The sequence below is a fragment of the Pongo pygmaeus genome, chromosome 10 (genome assembly GCF_028885625.2).
Source record: "Pongo pygmaeus isolate AG05252 chromosome 10, NHGRI_mPonPyg2-v2.0_pri, whole genome shotgun sequence".
NCBI classification, from domain to species: domain Eukaryota; kingdom Metazoa; phylum Chordata; class Mammalia; order Primates; family Hominidae; genus Pongo; species Pongo pygmaeus.
In genome coordinates this window covers 37,935,229-37,956,194 of record NC_072383.2, presented here as the reverse complement: position 1 = coordinate 37,956,194, position 20,966 = coordinate 37,935,229, and the positions used below count along the sequence as shown (strand labels likewise).

The window sequence follows — 20,966 nt, the reverse complement described above, 5'->3', positions numbered from 1 at the left end:
TCACCCCAGCTGATAGGCCAGTTGTCCCTGTCACCTCAGCTGATAGTCCAGTTAACCCTGTCACCACAGCTGATAGCCGAGTTGTCCCTGTTACTCCAGCTGGTGATCCAATTGTCCCTGTCACCCCAGCTGATACTCCAGGTAGCCCTGTCACTTCAGCCGACAGGCCAGTTGTCCCTGTCACTTCAGCTGATAGTTCACTTGTCCCTGTCACTCCAGCTGATAGTCCAGTTGTCCCCGTCACTCCAGCTGATAGTCCAGTTTTCCCTGTTACTTCTGCTGATTGTCCAGTTGTTCCTGTCACTCTTGCTGATGATCCAGTTTTCTCTGTCACCCCAGCTGATAGTCCAGTTGTCCCTGTCACCCCAGCTAATAGTCCAGTTGTCCCTGTCACTCCAGCTAATGGTCCAGTTGTCCCTGTCACTTCAGCTGATAGTCCGTTTCTACCTGTTATTCCAGCTGATGGTCTAGTTGTCCTTGATTCTTCAACTGATGTTCTAGTTGTTCTTGTTTCTCCAACTGATGGTATACTTGTCCCTGATCTTGCAGATGATCCAGTTGTCTCTGTCACTGCAGCTGATAGCCCAGTTATCCCAGTCACTCCAGCTGATAGTCCAGTTGTCCCTGTCGCCCCAGGTGATGGTCCAGTTGTCCCTGTCACTTCAGTTGACAGTCCAGTTGTCCCTGTCACTCCAGCTGATAGCCCAGTTATCCCTGTCACCCCAGTTGATGATCTAGTTGTCTCTGTTACTCCAGCTGATGGTCCAGTTCTCCCTGTCACCACAGCTGATAGTCCAGTTATCCCTGTCACTTCAGCTGATAGTCCAGTTGTCCCTGTCACCCCAGCTGATGGTCCAGTTGTCCCTGTCACTCCAGCTGATAGTCCCATTGTCCCTGTCACTCCAGCTGATAGTCTTGTTGTCCCTGCCACTCCAGCTGATGATTCAGTTGTCTCTGTCACCCCAGCTGATGGTCCAGTTGTCCCTGTCACCACAGATGATATTCCAGTTATCCCTGTCACTTCAGCTGATAGTCCTGTTGTCCCTGTCACCCCAGCTGATGGTCTAGTTGTCCCTGTCACTTCAGCTGATAGTGTAGTTGTCCCTGTCACTCCAGCTGATTGTCCACTTGTCCCTGTCACCCCAGCTGATAGTCCAGTTGTCCCTGTCACCCCATATGATAATCTGGTTGTTTTTGTCACTTCAGATGATAGTCCTGTTGTCCCTGTCACTCCAGCTGATGATCTAGTTTTCCCTATCACCCCAGCTGATAGTTCAGTTGTCCCTGTCACCCCAGCTGGTGGTCCAGTTGTACTTGTTACTCCAGGTGATGGTCCATTTGTCCCTGTCACTGCAGCTGATAGTCTAGTTGTCCCTGTCACTTCAGCTGACAGTCCAGTTGTCCCTGTCACCCCAGCTGATAGCCCTGTTTTCCCTGTTACCCCGGCTGATGATCTTGTTGTCCCTGTCACTCCAGGTGATAGTCCAGTTGTCCCTGTCTCTCCAGCTGACAGTCCAGCTGTCCCTGTCACCCCAGCTGACAGTTCAGTTGTCCCTGTCACTCCAGCTGATAGTCCAGTTGTCCCTGTCACTCCAGCTGATGGTCCAGTTGTCCCTGTCACTCCAGCTGATGGTCCAGTTGTCCCTGTCACTTCAGCTGATAGTCCATTTGTACCTGTTATTCCAACTGATGGTCCAGTTGTCCTTGATTCTTCAACTGATTTTCTAGTTGTTCCTGTTTTTCCAACTGATGGTATACTTGTCCCTGATCTTGCAGATGATCCAGTTGTCCCTGTCACTATAGGTGATGATCCAGTTATCCCTGTCACTCCAGCTGATGATGGTCCATTTGTACCTGTCACTCCAGCTGTTGGTCCAGTAGTCCCTGACCTTACAGCTGATGATTCAGTTGTCCCTGATTCTTCAACTGATGATCCAGTTATTTCTGTTTGTCCAGATGATGGTCTAGTGGTCCCTGATACTGTAAGAGATTGTACAGTTGTCCCTGATATTGCAGCTGATGATCCAGTTGTCTGAGTCACTGTAGGTGATTGTCTAGGTATCACTGTCACTCCAGCAGATGGACCAGAGGTTTCTGTGTATCCTGTAACTGGCCCTGTTGTCACTGATCCTTCAGCTGATTGTCCAGTTGTCTTTGTTCCTCTAACTGATGGTCTTGTTGTACTCTGTCCTCCAGATGAAGTTCCAGCTGTCCATGATTCTGTAACTAATGGTCTGGTTGTTCCTGATCCAGTAATAGATGGTCCAGTTTTCTCTAATCCTTCAGTTGATGGTCCAATTGTCCCTGTAGCTTCAGCTGATAATCCAGTTGTTCCTGATCCTACAAGAGCTTTTCCAGTTGTCCCTAAGCCATCAACATTTAGTCCTGTTGTTACTACCACTCCAGCTGATTGGACAGATGTCATTGTCACTCCAGCTGATTGTACAGATGTCCCTGTCAATCCAGTAAATGGTCCTGTTGTCCCTGATCTTTCAGGTGATTGTCCAGTGGTCCCTGTTCCTCCAACTGATGATATAGTTGTACTTAATCCTCCAGATGAAGTTTTTGCAGTTGTCGCTACTCCTGTAACAGATGGTCCAGTTGTCACTGATCCTACCACAGATGGTTTAGTGGTTCCTGTTACTCCAACCAATGGTTCAGTTGCCTCAGTCACTCTATCTGAGTATCCAGATGTAACTGTCACTCCAGCTGATGGTACAGTTGTCTCTCCTACAATAGGTGGTCCAGTTGTCCCTGATCCTTCAGCTGATGGTTCAGTAGTCTCTAATCCTACAACAGATGGTCTAATTGTCCCTAATCCTTTACTTGCTGGTCCAGTTGTTCCTGTTACTCCTACTGATGGTCCAGTTGCCCCAGTCATTCTAGCTGATTGTCCAGATGTCACTGTTACTCCAGCTGATGGTCCAGTTGTCTGTGCTTTTACAACTGGAGGTCCAATTGTTCCTGATCCTACAGCTGAAGGTCTAGTTGTCTCTAATCCTACAGTAGATGATCCAGTTGTCACTAATCCTTCAACAAAAGGACCTGTTGTTAGTGCCACTCCACCTGATTGTGCAGATGTCCCAGTCATTCCAGCTGATTGCCCAGATGTTCTTATCAACCCAGTAAATGATTCTGTCATCCCTGATTTTACAGTTGATTGGCCAGTTTTCTCTGTTTCTCCACCTGATGATCTTGTTGCACCTGATCCTCCAGATGAAGTTCCAGTTGTCCTTGTTCCTGTAACAGATGGTCCAGTTGTCCCTGATTTGACAACAGATGGTCTCGTTATTTCTGTAACTCCAGCTGGTGCTCCAGTTGTCCCAGTCTTTCTAACTGATTGTCCAGATGTCACTGTCACTCCAGCTGATAGTCCAGTTGTTCCTGATCCTTCATCTGATGGTCCAGTTGTTGCTGATTCTCTTGATGATGATGGCCTTGTCCCTGTCACTCCAGCTGATGACTCAGTTGTACCTGATTCACCAGCTAATGGTCTAGTTGTTCCTGATCCCACAACAGACGGTCCAGTTGCCCCTGATCCTTCAGTTGATGGTCCAGTTGTTCCTATCACTCCAGCTGATGCTCCAACTGTTTCAGTCACTCTGGCTGATTGTCCAGATGTCACTATTACTCCACCTGATGGTCGAGTTGTCTCTGATTCCAAAAGAGATGGTCCAGTTGTGACTGATCTTTCAACAAATGATCCTGTTGTCACTGCAACTCCAGCTGATTTTTCAGATGTCACTGTTATTCCAGCTGATTTTGAAGATGTCCCAGTCACTCCAGCCAATTGCCCGGATGTTCCTGTCAATCCAGAAAGTGGTCCAGTTGTTTCTGATCTTGCAGTTGATTTTCTGGTTGTCCCTGTTGTTTCATCTGATGATCTTGTTGTACTTGAACCTCCAGATAAATTTCCAGTTGTCCCTGATCCTATATCTAATGGTCTAGTTGTTTCTGATCCAATAACAAATGGTACAGTTGCAACTGATCCTTCAGTTGATGGTCCAGTTGTTCCTGTCTCTCCAGCTGATGGTCCAGTTGCCCAAGTCACTCTGGCTGATTGTCCAGATGCCACTGTCACTCCAGCTGATGATTCAGTTGTTTCTGATTCTAAAATAGGTGGTTGAGTTGTAGCTGATCCTTCAACCAATAGTCCTGTTGTCATTGCCACTCCAGGTGATTTTTCAGATGTTGTTACTCCAGCTGAATTTGAAGATGTCCCAGTCACTGTAGCAGATTGACCAAATGTTCCCGTCAATCCAAAAAGTGGTCCAGTTGTTTCTGATCTTGCAGTTGATTGTCCAGTTGTCCCCATTCCTCCACCTGATGATCTTGTTGCACCTGAACCTCCAGATGAAGTTCCAGTTGTCCCTGATCTTATAACTGATAGTCTAGTTGTTTCTGATCCAATGACAGATGGTCCAGTTGCCTCTGATCCTTCCGTTGATGATATAGTTGTCCCTGTTGTTTCACCTAGTGGTCTACTTGTACCTGATCCTGTAGCTGATGGTTCAATTCTTCCTGATACTTCAGCTGATGTTCCAGTTACATCTGTCACTCTAACTGATGGTTCAGTTGTTCCTGATTCTGCACCTGATTGTCCAGTTGTCCCAGTTCTTCCAACTGATGGTCTTGTTGTGCCTGATCTTCTGGTTGATGGTGCAGATGTTCCTAATCCTGCAGATGTTGGTCCAGTTGTCCCTGATCCTACAACAGATGGTCCTGATTCTATAAAAGATTTTCCAGTTGTCCCTGATCCTTGGCCTGATTGTCCAGTTGTTTCTGCCACTAGAACAGATGGTCCAGTTGTTCTGGATTCTTCAGCTGATGGTGTAGTTGTTCCTGTCACTCCAGGTGATGATTCAGTTGCTCTTGTCACTCCAACTGATAATCTAGTTGTCCCTGATCTCACAACAGATGGTCCTGTTGTTCCTGACCCATCAGCTGATGGTCCAGTTGTCCATGTTTCTCTAGCAGATGATCTACTTGTACCTAATCCTCCAGTAAAAGACACAGTTGTCCCTAATTCTGTAGCTGATAATCCAGTTGTTCTTGATCCTGTAACCGATTGTCGACTTGTTCCTGAACCTTCAGCTAATGGTCTAGTTGTCACTGATTCTCTTGATGAAGGTCCAGTTGTCCCTGATCCTTCAGCTAATGATCCAGTTGTCCTTAATCCTGAAACTAATGGTCTGGTTGTCCCTGATATTTCAGCTAATGGTCCAGTTGTCCCTGATACTCCAACTGATGGTTCAGATGCCCCTGTGACTCCTGACGATTGTTCAGAAGTCCTTGTCACTGCAACTGATGGTCCAGATGTTGTATCTGATTGTCCCATTGTCCTTGAAACATCAGATGACAATTTAGTTGTTCCTGATATTTCAGATAATTGTCCATAATTCCCTGTTACTTTAGCTGATGGTCCACTTGTCTCTGTGTCTCCAGTTGATGATCCAGTTGCCCCTGTCACAAACATATAGTAAAAGTAGAATGATATTAATAGCTGTTTTGGTCCTTGGTTAACCTTTAAGACTCATGAGGCTTTATTTTTCTAGTACAGCTTTTATACCTCTTCATCTCCATAACCACCATATTATTTCATACTTTTCTTTTTGCTACATTGTAACTTCTTTTTAAAAAAAGAGTCTCACTTTGTTGCCCAGGCTGATCACAAACTCCTGGGTTCAAGTAATCTTCCTGAGTACCTGGGACCACAGTGATCTTCACTGTACCAGCTCTAGCATAACTTCTTTCTGTTTGTTTATTTTCATAAAAATCATTTATATAGTATCCATTGTGTGTCAAAGAAGTTGTCAGCAACTTATAAGTATCACTTCATTTTACCATTAGAATAATACTAAGAGATATATAATATTACTTTTCTCTTTTATAAAATAGAAACTAAAGCGAGATTAAGTAGCTGTTCTAAAGGGATGCAGATAAACAGTTCTCTGCTCCATGGGGCATTCTAGTGGGAGGAGAGAGGTAGACATAAATAAAATAACTAACCAACCAATAATCAAATTCACAAACAAGAAAAGCTTCAGAGCATTAATATAAAGTGAATTGATACTACCAAATGGGATGTCCTATTTTAGACTGTCTGGTTAGCAAAGGCTTCTCTGAGAAGATGGTCTTTATTTTGAAGTCTGATAACAAGAAGCAACTTGCTGGTGAAGCTGTAGGAGAATGGCATTCCAGGCAGAGATAACAGCCAGTACAAAGGTCATAAGTCTGATGGAGCTATGCTTGCTAGAAAAGCAGAGCTAGAAGTTGAGTATAGCTGGATAATGGGAGCTGAGGCAGGGAATATTATAAGGTAAGGTCAGATATGTAGGAGCAAGCAAAATGTTATGAATCAGGGGAGGAAGACTGAAGGTTTTTCTAAATGCAAGGGGCTATAATTTTAAAGAGGGGAGAAATAGCATACAATTGATATACATTTAAAATCCCTCTTTACACTCTGTAGAAAATATATGGCAGGGGGTGCATTATAGAATTAAGAAGAAAAATTATGAGGTGATTTCAGAAGTTCTGACAATTTATGAGTGGTTTGGGCTAAAACTGTGATAAAGGAGACTGAGAATAGTGGATAGGGTCAAGATATGTGTTGGAAGTAGCAGTAACAGGCCTTGTTTAGATATAAGAGGTACAAAAAAAAAGATAGCCATCAAGGATAACTATAATATTTTTACCTGAGTGAATTGAGTCAGTGATGCTAACATTTTCTAATATGGGGAAGACTCAGAGAACAGATGTGAGCATAAAGGGAAATCCAGTATCACCCAGAAGGCTCTGGTTCTGAAGATCCTAATATATCAAGAATACCACTAAGGAACCAGATGAAGATGGAAACCTTGGATCTGTAGAGACATGGATCTGCACAGCGGAGTGTCTATGTGTGTATGGGTCCATGTTTCCAGTGAAACTCCACTACTTGGGTAGAGCAGAAAAGAGTTCACTACCCCCTGACAGCTCCAATCCTTTCAGAAGGTTCCCTTCCATATGACCTGTTATTTTACCTCACTGATAAGAATAAAACCTCTTCATCCTTTACCAGACTGGGAATTACTATTCACTTATTGAATTATTTACCAGATATCCACCAGATATTTATCAAGTACCCAAACCAGGAACTGAGCTAGGCACTAGGAACACAACTGTAAACAAAAATAGGCAACGTGACAAGATCTTTCTCTAGTTTTAACAGAAATCCACCATGTTGGTGGTCTGTCTAGTAAGAGATAATGACTGGATGAAGAATCAACAATCCAGGCCCTGACCTGGCCTAACAACATACTTATCCTGTGATTTTGGGGTAAACACATGGATTTTTTCATAGATAAAATGTGAATAATTACTAATATATTATTGACTGCATAGGGTGTCTGTAAGATTCAAGCAAGTTAATATATGTGAAAACATTTCTCCATTTTATACTTTGTATAGTTGTTTTCTGATGATCATTTTTACTTTTGTTAAAACAGATTAAGATAACTTATACATGATATTATATAATGGTTAATGACTGCTTCATATGTTTATATTATAAATAATATTGTATTAAATATATCCAGTAGAAACTAAGATATAAGAATGGTTTTATCTACTAATATTTTATCCTACTAATTATATTTTTCAGGCATTTTTTTGGTTTATTTTCTGAGAAGTATTTAAACATAAATAAATAAATTGATTTGTAATCTATCTCTGTAGTCATTTGAAGCAAGTTAAGTCTTATGAGACACAGACGTTGTTTAGCAAGGGATCTGCAACACCCATTGCATAGTTTACATATTTCCTCAACAGGTCAGCTTTGAGCAAATGAGTTATAGACAAGCCCTACTTGCAAATTCTAGAAAAGAAGACTTTTTAAAAACCCATGTGTAGAGGTTTTAGGAAGAAAACTGATTTCTGAATGTTTAAACAATTCAGAAAGCAGTGTTACTTATTAAATTGTTCTTAGAAATGGGGAAAGCTGTTCATCAAGGTTCTAGATCTCTGTTCAATAAATAACATATGGGAAAATATGCTAATACTTTAAACCACAACAATTTCAAATACTAAAGACAGTGGTGTTTTGCAAAAGATTGCAAAAAAAGAATTCCAGTTTGAAATTTGAATATTTTTGCTGATGTAAGGTAACCTTTTAATGCCCAACAGCATATTATATTATTCGTGGCAGAGAAGAATTTATTGAATTCTTAAATATTTGTATTATGGGAAAATCATATAATCAATTAATGATCTGCAAAAATAACTAACATATTATTTTGTGATTATTTAGTATTTTAGCCTATACTGAATTATGTTAGCTTGTTGTCTAAGTGATTTTGTGTGGAAAAATGCAGAACTTAGACAATGAAATTGTAACTAAATGAGCAAATATATCCTAAGAAGCCCTTAACTCAAAAACAATAATTATGGACCAACCATGAGATAAGGTGTTAGAGGGTCACTATTGCTTTTTTTTAAAAAAACTTAACTCCATTATGGTTGTATCAAGTAACATTCCAGTGATTTCTAAATTGGCCGTGTGACAATATCAGATCTAAAATGCTGCACTAGTCTAGTTTAATAATGGAAAATATCTAAATTATCAGATCATTTTTATTATATGTGATGTCAGGTGTTGCGCTAATTGATACCCCAATAGTGCATAAATACTGAATAACAAAGCATACAATGGCAACCTCTTTAATGGATTCACAGAATATTTAAATAACAGTGCTTTAAGTTTCAAGCAGGAAAGATTTTCAACTGAATTAATACCCTACTGAATAAGCTTTTGTAAACAAGTTTCTACTCTGACTCCCATTTTTGTGACCTTTTAGTGCTTTGCTAATCTCACCTGGTGTATTTGAAGAGCCTGTGCTGGCACCACTGCTGGACCATCCAGATGTAATTTTGCCTCCACTAGTTGCACCACCTGGTGTTCCAGGTGTACCTGTGGCAAAGGCAAAAATGGAAAGGACGCATTCACAGAATTTCTTAAGCTATGAGATAACCGATTCTCACTTAAATTAACTTCCACCTAAAAATTACAGAAATCTTCATTTTTCTGTATCGATAACAATAATGATCCTTTCCACATTTAAAAAATGTACTTTGACGTACACTATTCACTGTTTCCTTGGCTCCTCATCCCAAGCTCACAAAATAGATCACTTTGACCCACATTTTACAGATACGAAAACAGAGGTTACACAGGTTAAGTGATTTACTTGCTTAACAGCATGACATCGATTCTGAGGAACAGTATTCACACGAACATCCCATATTGCCCCTTTGCAAGTGCTGGGTCTCCCATTTTACCTACCTGGTTTGCTTCCAGAGATTGTCACTGCTGTGGCTGAGGCTGCATCGGTGTGTTTACTCACAGGGCTACTGGTAGTTGAGGCAGCAGATACTGTCGGGGTCCCTGGTTATCAAGAACAATGGTTCAGGCTCACTGCTGCAAATGTACTGGTCCCTATTCCGTGCTGATAGCACAGAACTGAGATTTCTAAAGTATAGTGGATTAAGGGCATCTTCCCTATGCTTTCCCTTTGCTCTGACATTTAATGTCAGTTATAGCCTGACCAATAGTCCACATCACACACTTCTGAGGAAGGCAGGGTTGAGAACTGTTAAGGAGTCATGTCCAGACTTGCCTGATTTTCCAAAACTGGTGGTTCCAATGCCTGCTTCCCCAGGGGTGCTGCTACCTGGAGCTCCAGGAGTTGCTCCAGGTGATACCACAGGTGTACCTGAGACTTTCAGAGAAAACAAACAGTTTAAGAAACTCACTTTTATTCAATCACTGTGACCTGAAACAACTTGGAAATCTCTTCCAGCATATTTATACTCATAATATTTACTCAGTTTAGTGATATTAGGACTTCTTGCTCAGGAAGAGTATACATGTTAATCTGATAAGGCACTATTACCCCATCACAATCCTTATTTGCCTTCAACACTGAATGTGCCTCTTTCTAGAATTACCTACAAGTTATAATTCCAGAGTAAATTCTTCTCCAAACTGCATTTACCAACTGCTATATTACTTAACTTTTTGTTTTTTTCATGTGTTTAAATATTACTTTATTCTAAAAATTCTAAGCTTTGTAAATATAAGAGCATCTTCTGGCACCTAACACATTACTAAGCTCTCAATAAATATTGTCCGACCAAAATACAAGTGTTTGTGTTAGAGTAGGCAGATAGCCAGAAATGAGCAGGCAAGGGAACCCCCTGGGAAAAGAAGTCCTGGAGACGCTGTCAACTCATAGTCAGTGCTGCCCATTGACAGGCAGCAAAAAAAGACAACAGCTACACTGGCAACTTCTGGCCTTGTGATTGAGCTCCTCTTGCCATGAAGGGGACTTACCAGGCCCTAGCTGGAGATAATCAGGTTAGGGACTTTCCCCACTGACAAGCATGCAAACTCCTCCAAAAAATTGTCCTGGAGTAGACTTTTGCTCATTATAAGAGTAAAAAGCACATCCCTGGGTGGAGATTTTAAATGCTAATGAGCCATGCAATGTGTGTACCAGCATGTACAACGACAGAGCATGCGTGTCCAAAGAGACATCCTGAAACATGCATGCGAGTAATACACCCCTCATGCCCCTTCATGAATAATCAGGTAAGATTCTCATAAAAGCAGTCCCCCAGCACTAGCTGCTGCTGGCTCATTCTTTCAAGCAGCCCACTCTGTCTTGTGTTTCAGAGTGTACTTCATATTTAAATAAACCCTGCTACTACTATTTTTTCAGCCCTACCAGCTCAGAACTGTTTTCCACTCCTCTCTAAGAATGTACTTCATCTTCCTTCAATAAACTCTGCTACTTAATCCTTGCTATGCATCTCTTGGCTGAATTATTTCTTCCAAGTTAGAAAAGAATCGAGGATTCCCGCACTTTTCGGTAACATTTGCATTTATCTATTTACAAGTACTGAATTCTTCATAATCTCTTTTGATAAATTAAATTTTGATATCAGAGCCCACACTTCTGCTAATACATAATTTTAGATATAAATAATATTTCAAATGTGACTTCACGGGAAGCTAAAGTGGTTGCGGCATCTGATCTTCCAGTTGCATCCAATTTGAAAAATAATGAGGTTCCGCCTACAGATTGTTGCCATGCTGCAAGTGCTTTTTGACAAAAGTTCATTATTAAACTTTTTACTGCTAGAATTTTCCTCATTCTCTTATAATTAACTTTTTTTAAAAAACTCACTTGGACTTATGCTAATTATATATAAGACCTTTGTGTTTGACCATTGCTCTGACAACAAGATATGCTTTGTCTTACCTGCTGTGTTTCCAGGGCCAGTGGCCCCAGTACCTGATGTTCCAGCTGTGTTTCCACTGCCTGCGCTGGTGGTGGCTTCCACAGACCCTTCTGTTGAACCTGGTCAACATAAAAAGGCAGCTAGGATTACATTAATTTCCAAAGTTTCTAGGAAATTAAGGCAACTGTTAAATATTCTTAGACATCCCCATTATTTATCCTTTTGTCTGAGTATCTCAATAGCTTTGTTTCTGATCAGTGTAATTGATTTGAATGAATAAGCTTCTGTGATTATTTAGCCATTTACTCGATACTAAATCACAACTCACTGCCTGGCATCCCAGTCATTCTTCCTGCCAGTGTTGTCAACTCACCTGATATTTTGGTTGTTCCTGTTTTGTTTTGTTTTGTTTTGAAGAAGAGGGAGGAGGAGGAGGAAGAGGAGGGAGAGGAAGAGGAGGATAAAAGTAATATGATAAAATTTGTTAAATTCAACTTGGTTATTTATGATGTTTCCATGGCTACTTTCACCACCCAAATTCATGTCTTCCTTCCTCCTAACTAAAATATTGCAATTGTTTTCTCTTTACCCAATTAACAGGTCGATATTCTTCATCACAAATATATTCTCTGTTCAAGAATATTGAATGATAGTAATTCTTCAACATTAATGTGTGTAAGAATCATCTGGTGAGCCTATTAAAAATGCAAATTCCCTATCTTTCCCAGCAGAAATTCTAATTCTATTTTATAACGTTGAAGAGGTTGGTCTTGTATTGCAATTAAACTCATATATTCACTTTCAGTTTGCAGAGCATCCAGAGGATAAAAGAATAAGTTAATTGACATCATGGAGAATAGCTAAATTTAGAATATCTAGAAAGGGATATAAGAACTTGATTAGTTTCAGGTTCATCATTTTGGGCAGGAATAATTTCTAGGTGATATACCACAAAAGGAGACACATAACATCAAGTCCCCACTATCAGTGATGCTATGTTTGATCACTAGGTTTAGGTGGTGACAACCAGAACTCTCCAGTGTAAAGCATTTTACAATTCTGCAATTAGCAAGTAATCTGTTGGGTGATACTTTGGCATCAGGCAAACATCCAAGTCCCAGTCAACCTTTCACTCAATGATTTCAGGATTTATTTATGCTCCTTGTCTATTTCATTCAGCATTTCAAAACAGTGATTTTTCCAATTGTGTCTTTTTTCAACATTTATTAGTTGGAATTTTTCTTTAAAAAGAGAGATTTCTCTGATCAACTGGAACTATTCAAATATCTTGATCCATAGTTTCTAATAAAAATACTTGATAATTGATTAATTTTTCTCTTTAATTACCAATCTTCAGAATAAAGACTTGACATGATAGTCACCAACAACATTATCAAATGTTGTTGTGGTTGTTTCTTTTTATTAATTATCATTGGGGGCATGTATGTTTCAGTATTATCAATGTGCCTCAATCTGTTACAAATAATTTTTTCAGTGCTCAAAATTCTCCAAATTTGGCCAACAGGAACTCATGCAGTTTAGCACCCTTGTCATTTAGGCAGAGCTCCCTTCGTCTTTGAATGCTTCCTCATTTTCTGACTCAAGAAGTCCCAAGCTCACCTTGTACTTTTCTTGTCCAAGACCTAGAATTAACCATTTCTCCAAGCAAGTATGAACACAGAAATTTAGGAGCCCAAACTGGCTGACAAGGGGTGCACACTACTGTTAGGGTACCACTGCTTTTAGGCCATTTCAGTGGCCAGAGGTGGAAGATACAAAGACAAATAAATATATAGATAATAAATGTATTATATTGGAAGATATATATTTCCATATATTAGAAGTATATATATTTATACCTATATTTGGGTATATCACATATATTTGTAATAAGTTTGTATATATTTCTAATATATGAAAATATACATTTTCTATATATATCATATATTTAGATTTATATAAATGGTATATATATCATAAGTTTATATATATATTTCTCACTCAAATGGAATTTACTTAATTATTTGATTTCTTTTCTTTTTTTTTTTTTTTTTTTTGGAGACAGTATCTCACTCCTTCTCCCAAGTTGGAGTGCAGTGGTGCAATCACTGCTCATTACAGCCTCGACTTCTGGGCTCAGGTGATTCCCCACTTCAACCTCCCAAGTAGCTGGGATACAGGCATGTGCCACCATGAGTAGCTAATCTTTTGTATTTTTTTTTTTGTAGAGATGGGGGTCTCACTATGTTGCCCAGGCTGCTCTCAAGCTCCTGGGCTCAAGCAGTCTGCCGGTCTCAGCCTCCCAAAGTACTGGGATCACAGATGTGAGCACTTCGTCCAGCCCTGATTTAATTATTGTATTTCTTTTCTCTTACATTTAAAATCTTGATTTCTAATAACATTCATATAACTACTAATTGTTTTATTCTGTAATATATAAAAAACCATTTCAAAGTGAGAACATTCATGTAACTACTAAGAAGAAAATTACTGCATGAAGTTTAATATTTCCTAGCAGTCTTTTTGCCATTAAAATACATGACACTAGCATATACTGTCTGATTACTGTGTGTTAAAGTCATGTGAAATAATTATTTTGTCTATGTGATTATAATTTGATATTCAATTAGGTTCACTTGTTTTGGTTGGTTTTCAGTTTTAGGGTTTGCTTTTTTTATTTTGATTTAATTGTGTTTTTAAAAATACTTATGACATTTTCCTTTTTGAAAGCCAAAATTATATTTAAAAGAATACTCAGAGAACTCAAAATTCTGCTGTTCTGGTTTGTTCCCTATAAGTAATGATTTTCACTAGTTTTTAGTTTATCTTCTGTGTTTTTTGTATACATATTTGCATATGTATATATAATTCATATCCTTACAAAACATATATACATATATGTACACACACATACACACATCTCTCTTTTTTCATAAAGGTATAAATGATATATACAATTCTGATTTATATTTTTTCTTTACAATAAATTCTGGAAATAACTAGATCAGTCCATAGAGATCTTTCTCACTCTTCTATTAGGATGGTCTAGTGCTACTTTTTGTCATCTTTTATTCAATGTGTCTTTAATGAGTTGTTTCCAGGCTCTTTCTATAAAAAAACAATGCCGGTATGAAAAGCTTATACATATGTTATTTTATACTTTGGTTGTCTAGCTTCAGGAGCACTAAAAGCGGGATTTCTGGGTCAAAGGATAAACGAGTCTGTAATTCTGTTAGATTTTGCCAAGTTATCCTCCTCCGGGCTGTAACATTTTGTGCTCCCACCAGCAATGCGCAGAGCACCACCTGTTTCTTTCCAGAACTGTCAACAGGGCTGTTGTCACACTTTTGGATTTCTGCCAATCTAAAAAGTGAGAAATGGTATCTCAGTGTAGTTTTGATTTGCGTTTTTCTTGTGTGAAGCTGATCATTTTCTCAGAGGTTTGAGAATCACTTATATTCTTTTTCTCTGTAATTCAATTCACATCTTCTATTATTCTAGTTTTTGATTTGCTCTATGCACTTTTTCCCCTTGCTGACTTTGCTTGGCATCCTTTTGTGCAATAAATCATAGCCACAAGTATGATTCTATACTGAGTCTTGTGAGTCCTTCTAGCAAGTCCCAAAACTTGAAGGGGTCTTGGGCACGCTGATATGGATTGCCTTCCCATTTGGTCAAAAATGTTTTTGTGTCTTAAAGGAGAGTTTTAAAGTTTTCCTCATGTAAGTTTTATCTTGTTTGGATTATTCCAAGGTAACTTATCTTATTTGTTGTTTACACAAATTGGAGTTTTCTCTTCAAATATATATTTTAACTTGTTATTATTTGTATTTATGAAGACTTAATTTTTATAGATTAATCTTGTATCTTAGTACCTTATTAAATTATCTTACTGCTTATAGTTTTTCCATTGATTCTCTAGGGTTCTGCAGGTACACTATTATATCATCTGTAAATAGAAATAGTTTAATATTTTCTATTTCAAATTCTATGCTATCAATTGCTATATAATCCAATTTATTAATAACTCCAGAAACTGTTAAATAGTAGTATGATTGCGTATCTCCTTACCTTGTTCCTGAAGTTAGTGGAATAGGTTTAGAAATTCCTTATTAAGATGCTACACGTGTGGCTGAGGTATATGTACTTTATATTTATTTATTTATTTATTTTTGTGAGACGGAGTCTCACTCTGTTGCCCAGGTTGGAGTGCAGTGGTGCGATCCTGGCTCACTGTAACCTCCGCCTCCCAGGTTCAAGCAATTCTCCTGCCTCAGCCTCCCGAGCAGCTGGGATTACAGGCACCCGCCACCATGCCCAACTAATTTTCGTATTTTTAGTAGAGATGGGGTTTTGCCATGTTGGCCAGGCTGGTCTCAAACTCCTGACCTCAAGTGATCCACCTGCCTCGGCCTCCCAAAGTGCTTACAGGCGTGAGCCACCAAGTATGGCCCTGTTTTAAGGAAGTATCCATTCATTCCTATTATTTTGAGTGGTCTTTTTTTCCCATCAGAAATGATTATTCAATGTTTATCAAATACATTTTTAGCCTCTGTGGGTCATTTTGTTTCCCTTAGATCTACTATTAATATTATGAATTACATTAAAAGATGCCTTAATTTTGAAAAAGTCACTAAAAATCAGTATTAATAAAAATAATCAAGCATTAGTTTCTCCCTGAATGCTCATTTTTCCTTTTTTGTAAACTGAAGCTTCTTGTACTTAGCTCATGAGATTTAAATAATTCGCTTGACTACTTACTACCTGTTATCTATGACTAAAACAAGTCCAATTGTTTTTCAGAATACTTTGCATAATTGACTCTTCAGGATTAATTCTTCCAGGTATATGATAGGTTCTTTCACTAAATAGATTTGGGGGTTTTTTTTCCTAAATTAAGAATGTTTTTCCTTATTTATAATTTTAAATATTAGTTCTGTTTCATTGCTTTTTCTTCTCCAGATATGGCAATAATATATCTTGGATACTTTTGTTTGTTTCCTAAAACTATATCATTCTCTAGCCCATTATACCTTTTCTGAAAGTGTCTGCAATATTTCAGGGGTAGGGTTTACCTCTTCTCAGTTCTATCCTCTAATATCCTTGCTGTATTTTCAGTTTTATTTATTCTCAATGGAGCACCTTGCTATTTGGTCTTTTGAGATAATTTTTCTTTTTCTTCAATTTTCTCCTGGGTTTTCACCAATTCCAATTTAACATTCCTGCTGTTTATCTATTTCCAGTCTTAATTTTTAACCTGTAATTTTGACGTATCTTTGTAGCTGCAGTTGTTTCCTTAGTTATTTTACGTTAATGTTATGTTTTTGTATTCTTTTGCTTCAGGACTAGATCTTTAGAATTTTCTTGCTATTGCTGCAAAGTTTTTGAAAATGCATATAAAGGAATAGCTGTGTATCGATACTGGAATTTCTTTATTATTATTATTATTATTATTATTTTCATTGTTTTGTGGGCCAGTAATAGCAGGAGATTCTATGCAGGGGGCAGCAGAGAGGCTTCCGTATACTTCCCAGATTTCTCAGATAAAGGGCTCCCCTCTTATGTTCTTTTTTTTTTTTTTTTTTTTCTTTTATTATTATTATTATTATTATCATTATTATACTTTAGGTTTTATGGTACATGTGCGCAATGTGCAGGTAAGTTACATATGTATACATGTGCCATGCTGGTGCGCTGCACCCACCAACTTGTCATCTAGCATTAGGTATATCTCCCAATGCTATCCCTCCCCCCTCCCCCCACCCCACAACAGTCCCTGAAGTGTGATGTTCCCCTTCCTGTGTCCATGTGTTCTCATTGTTCAATTCCCACCTATGAGTGAGAATATGCGGTGTTTGGTTTTTTGTTCTTGCGATAGTTTACTGAGAATGATGATTTCCAATTTCATCCATGTCCCTACAAAGGACGTGAACTCATCATTTTTTATGGCTGCATAGTATTCCATGGTGTATATGTGCCACATTTTCTTAATCCAGTCTATCATTGTTGGACATTTGGGTTGGTTCCAAGTCTTTGCTATTGTAAATAATGCTGCAATAAACATACGTGTGCATGTGTCTTTATAGCAGCATGATTTATAGTCCTTTGGATATATACCCAGTAATGGGATGGCTGGGTCGAATGGAATTTCTAGTTCTAGATCCCTGAGGAATCGCCACACTGACTTCCAGAGCCCGCATCGCCAAGTCAATCCTAAGCCAAAAGAACAAAGCTGGAGGCATCACACTACCTGACTTCAAACTATACTACAAGGCTACAGTAACCAAAACAGCATGGTACTGGTACCAAAACAGAGATATAGATCAATGGAACAGAACGGAGCCGTCAGAAATAATGCCACATATCTACAAGTATCTGATCTTTGACAAACCTGACAAAAACAAGAAATGGGGAAAGGATTCCCTATTTAATAAATGGTGCTGGGAAAACTGGCTAGCCATATGTAGAAAGCTGAAACTGGATCCCTTCCTTACACCTTATACAAAAATCAATTCAAGATGGATTAAAGACTTAAATGTTAGACCTAAAACCATAAAAACCCTAGAAGAAAACCTAGGCATTACCATTCAGGACATAGGCATGGGCAAGGACTTCATGTCTAAAACACCAAAAGCAATGGCAACAAAAGCCAAAATTGACAAATGGGATCTAATTAAACTCAAGAGCTTCTGCACAGCAAAGGAAACTACCATCAGAGTGAACAGGCAACCTACAAAATGGGAGAACATTTTCGCAACCTACTCATCTGACAAAGGGCTAATATCCAGAATCTACAATGAACTCCAACAAATTTACAAGAAAAAAACAAACAACCCCATCAAAAAGTGGGCGAAGGACATGAACAGACACTTCTCAAAAGAAGACATTTATGCAGCCAAAAAACACATGAAAAAATGCTCACCATCACTGGCCATCAGAGAAATGCAAATCAAAACCACAATGAGATACCATCTCACACCAGTTAGAATGGCAATCATTAAAAAGTCAGGAAACAATAGGTGCTGGAGAGGATGTGGAGAAATAGGAACACTTTTACACTGTTGGTGGGACTGTAAACTAGTTCAACCCTCTTATGTTCTTACAGTGAGGGAGCTTCGTTTATAAGTGGCACTTTTTCCTTGTCTGTCTTCTGATGCTTTCATTATTATCTTGTTTTATTGAGACCCTTATTTTTCCATACTTTTTTTTTTCCTTTGGCACCCAGGCTCCAAGGGTTGCTCCCCTGTCCAAAGACTTCCATGCGTTCTCCAATACTCTTTCAACTCCATTCATGAGGGCTGTCTGACCTGCCAGGTACCAGATTTTCTCTCAGCATTTTCCACTCAAGTTGCGGGACTTTCCTTTTGAGGCTCAACTCTAGTTGATTGAACCACTAGAATCATGGTATTCTACCACTGTTAGGACCTCTCTATACTTCTCTATTTTCTGTGATGCCCTTACCTGTATTTCAGCCCTATGGTGAGCCTCAGAGCCATCATTCCCAGTTTTTGGAGTCTGGCTCTTCTCTGTCTCCTCTACACACCGTAGGTGTGGGCTCTGTTTTGATCTTTATGATTTGAAGAAAGAGGTATCTATAGACTCTAATTTATGCAGCCACCATTTTCCTGTTTTGTTTTGTTTGTTTTTTTTTTAATTTTTCCATTGGCTTCTTGAACTTAAATCCTATTCGATTCTACTAGTGTCAGTGCAAATTAAGGATCAGGTTGATACTATGACTAATTAAATTTCATTCTGCTTGTGATAAAAGGATTTTTGGTGTGTTTGAATATTTAACCAGGTCATCAGATATTTACAACAGAGATACAATATGTAAGAAATTAGGTTAAGGAAGGTTCTTCACAGATTCAGCTTACTCACCTGCTTCATTTCCAGAGACGAATTTAGGGTGAACTACGTCTAATAAATGGTGCTCTCAAGTCCTTCTACTTGAAGACTATAATCATTTATATTGAGAACATGTGTGTATAGGTCATATCTGCTTGGCTATATATTATAAAAGAGTGACATATTGCTCTGATTTTGCAGTCTCTTAACAGACTGCCTCTGATGTGCATCACATTCTGTTTTAATGCTTACTCAACAATAAACCTATATTTTATTCTGTACTACCTTTGTGCAGGGGGTTCTGGATTTGAAGAACATTTTGTTTTTAATCTTCCTTCCCCAAAACCTGAATAACTAGTTTTTATTCCCTTGCAGTTGAATAGATTCTTAAAATTTCACTCAGCTTCCTTGTATTTCGAGTTTTTGTTCAAGTTGGGACATATAGATATAGCTCGTAGTGCACTGATTACAACACATTCTTTTCAAAATAGAATAATTCTGTTGTTTTAATCAAATTAATCAGTCACTTTACTAGAATTGCCTCTCAAGTCTTACTCCAATGTGTGTCATTGAACAATTCCTCCACTTTGATTATCTTTTGCCTTGCATGGTTTTGCTTTTGTGTGTATTATAAATATTAATTTCTTTTGCTCAGAAATGAAGTTCTATGAGAACAAATACCTTACTCTACTCCTCTTTTACGTTGTCTGTATCCCCCAGGATAATACTGAACACACAACAAATATTTCTTGATTTATTTCTGATCTTCTGCAGTTTTGACATTACACAAATAATAATAATTAAATTCCCCAGGAAAACTTGTCTCTGACAAAATTTTAACTAAAAAAATTACACTTCTACTGTCTGGATTTATTCTGATTATGCTCTTTCCATACCCGATGCTCCAGAAGTGTTTTCACCAGCAGCTCCAGTGATGGCTACATTTCCCCCTTCAGTTGTTCCTAATTGAAAAGAGCAACAGTGCTCAGTCTGCATCAGAGTTTTCAAAATTATGAAATAAAAATACAGGGCACCCAGTTAAATATGAATCCCAGACAAACAATAAACACTGTGTTTTGATTATTGCATGGGACATACTCATTCTAAAAAAACTGTTCCTGATTTGTTTGAAATTCAAATTAACCGGCATCCTATATTTTCTCTGGCAAGCCTAGTCTACATAAATGGTTATAATGAAGTACTCTTTGAACAAATTTCAGGGTTTCTTTACAGAGGTAGGTGGTCTACTTAAACTATCCATGATCATTTGTTGTAAAATTACATCCCTTCTTAATTCACTTAAACTTATAAGAATTTGAGGTCCCAACTAGGTTTGTGACTCACCACCACTAAAGTGATCAGGTGAGCCCGGGCTTGGCCTCGTGAGTTTCCCAGGTGGACCGGAACCAGTGAAAGATATTTTAGCTGTGATTTCACTGTCAGATCCAGGAGTAGATCCAAGAGACTGTCCTGTTACACCTGACAAACACAGTATTGGGAGAGCATATACATTATTGTGACAACCCAGTGCCATAGTAGTTTTGAAGGAAATATTTAGAGAAAACATAAATTAAAACTTTTCTTGAAAATGTTAATAACTTATATACCATTCTATCTTTTGTTGGATGGCATTTATACTTGGTGAAATTTGCAGAGGTCTGATGAAATATTGTCCTTTTCACCAAAAGCCACGGCCTCAGAATGACATCCTCTACTCACCTGACATGCCTTCAGATGATGTCACTTCACTGCTTGTGGCTCCAGTTTTTCCACCCACTGAGGGTCCAGTAGTTCCTTTCAAAATAGACAATAAATATGTATCATGATCTTTGATTTAGCAG

General features: G+C 38.6%; 1 protein-coding gene across 1 annotated transcript in view; it reads right to left on the bottom strand.

Moving 5' to 3' along the window:
* MUC19 (mucin 19, oligomeric) overlaps window positions 1-20,966 on the bottom strand; it is a 188,895-nt gene that overhangs the window by 92,411 nt on the left and 75,518 nt on the right. The window contains 9 exon segments of the mRNA XM_054445211.1: window positions 202-742; window positions 902-5,463; window positions 8,852-8,947; window positions 9,320-9,421; window positions 9,654-9,755; window positions 11,301-11,399; window positions 20,022-20,087; window positions 20,470-20,604; window positions 20,845-20,919. Of these exon segments, the coding sequence (XP_054301186.1) occupies window positions 202-742; window positions 902-5,463; window positions 8,852-8,947; window positions 9,320-9,421; window positions 9,654-9,755; window positions 11,301-11,399; window positions 20,022-20,087; window positions 20,470-20,604; window positions 20,845-20,919 (5,778 nt within the window).